The sequence below is a fragment of the Tupaia chinensis genome, unplaced genomic scaffold, assembly GCF_000334495.1.
Source record: "Tupaia chinensis unplaced genomic scaffold, TupChi_1.0 Scaffold141165_1, whole genome shotgun sequence".
Taxonomy (NCBI): domain Eukaryota; kingdom Metazoa; phylum Chordata; class Mammalia; order Scandentia; family Tupaiidae; genus Tupaia; species Tupaia belangeri.
In genome coordinates, this window is record NW_006201028.1 from 1,160,720 (window position 1) to 1,161,645 (window position 926).

Sequence of the window (926 nt, forward strand, 5' to 3'; positions counted from 1 at the left end):
ACTTCCAATTGGTTTGAGCAATCACTGATGGAGAGAGGTTGGACAGTTTGGGCTGGCGGATGGTGCTGCCCATATTCCTGGCTTCCTGGATGTACTTCTACATTAAACAGAAAAACAAAGATCCCTTATGTCCATGACTGCAAGCTATAGGCAGCCAGTACTGAACAGTGCCTGAAGAGGGCACTATCACCCCACACTTTCTCACCCACCTCTTTCTAAGCTCAGATATAAAGTCAGGAACAGAAAGTTTAAATGCAATTCTTGTTATCAAAGGGAAAAATTGAAATAATACAATGATTTCTATTTTCGATTATGTAAAGCATTCTATGAGTACTAAAATTACTTGGGTTTAAAATTCAAGAGGCAAAAAAAAACACTGGCTACAGCTTGCATAGCTCAATGTGTAAACTAAATAAAATCTCTGAGTACCACTGGAAAAAAAGTCTTCCTCACCAAGCTTAGAAGAATTCAGTTCCTCCACCTATATCAAAGATATTTATCCTTTCTATTATAAAGTATAACCCTTCTAATAAGAGCATAGAAATGAGATTGCACACTCAAAACAACTGGAGCATACTAGTGGTTCTCCATGTGTTTGCATGTTTTAACATATGACTCACATCAGAGCAATATACTGTGCACTGACATCTTCTCAGCATCCCAGGTTTGTGACCAATATTTTTCCCCTAGACTTCTCCTTTCTCTCGTATTTATTCCAGGAACATGACTCTGTCCATTCTATCTTCTGAACCCTTAATCTTCTGCTACTACAGAGTTTCAAGAATAGGTTTCAAGTACTACCATTTGGACTACTAGTACCTGCCTTCTAACTTACTAGTTATATCCATACTTCCCTCCTCCAAAATATTCTGCCCACAGCTTCCTTCACTCCATCCCAATGCCAAAAGAAACATACACAAGAGGGA

General features: G+C 38.7%; 1 protein-coding gene across 1 annotated transcript in view; it reads right to left on the reverse strand.

Moving 5' to 3' along the window:
- Nucleotides 1-926, reverse strand: part of DENND5A (DENN domain containing 5A) — a gene marked incomplete in the record, with an annotated part of 83,766 nt that overhangs the window by 28,102 nt on the left and 54,738 nt on the right. The window contains 1 exon segment of the mRNA XM_014581889.2: nt 1-97. Coding sequence (XP_014437375.1) covers nt 1-97 — 97 coding nt within the window.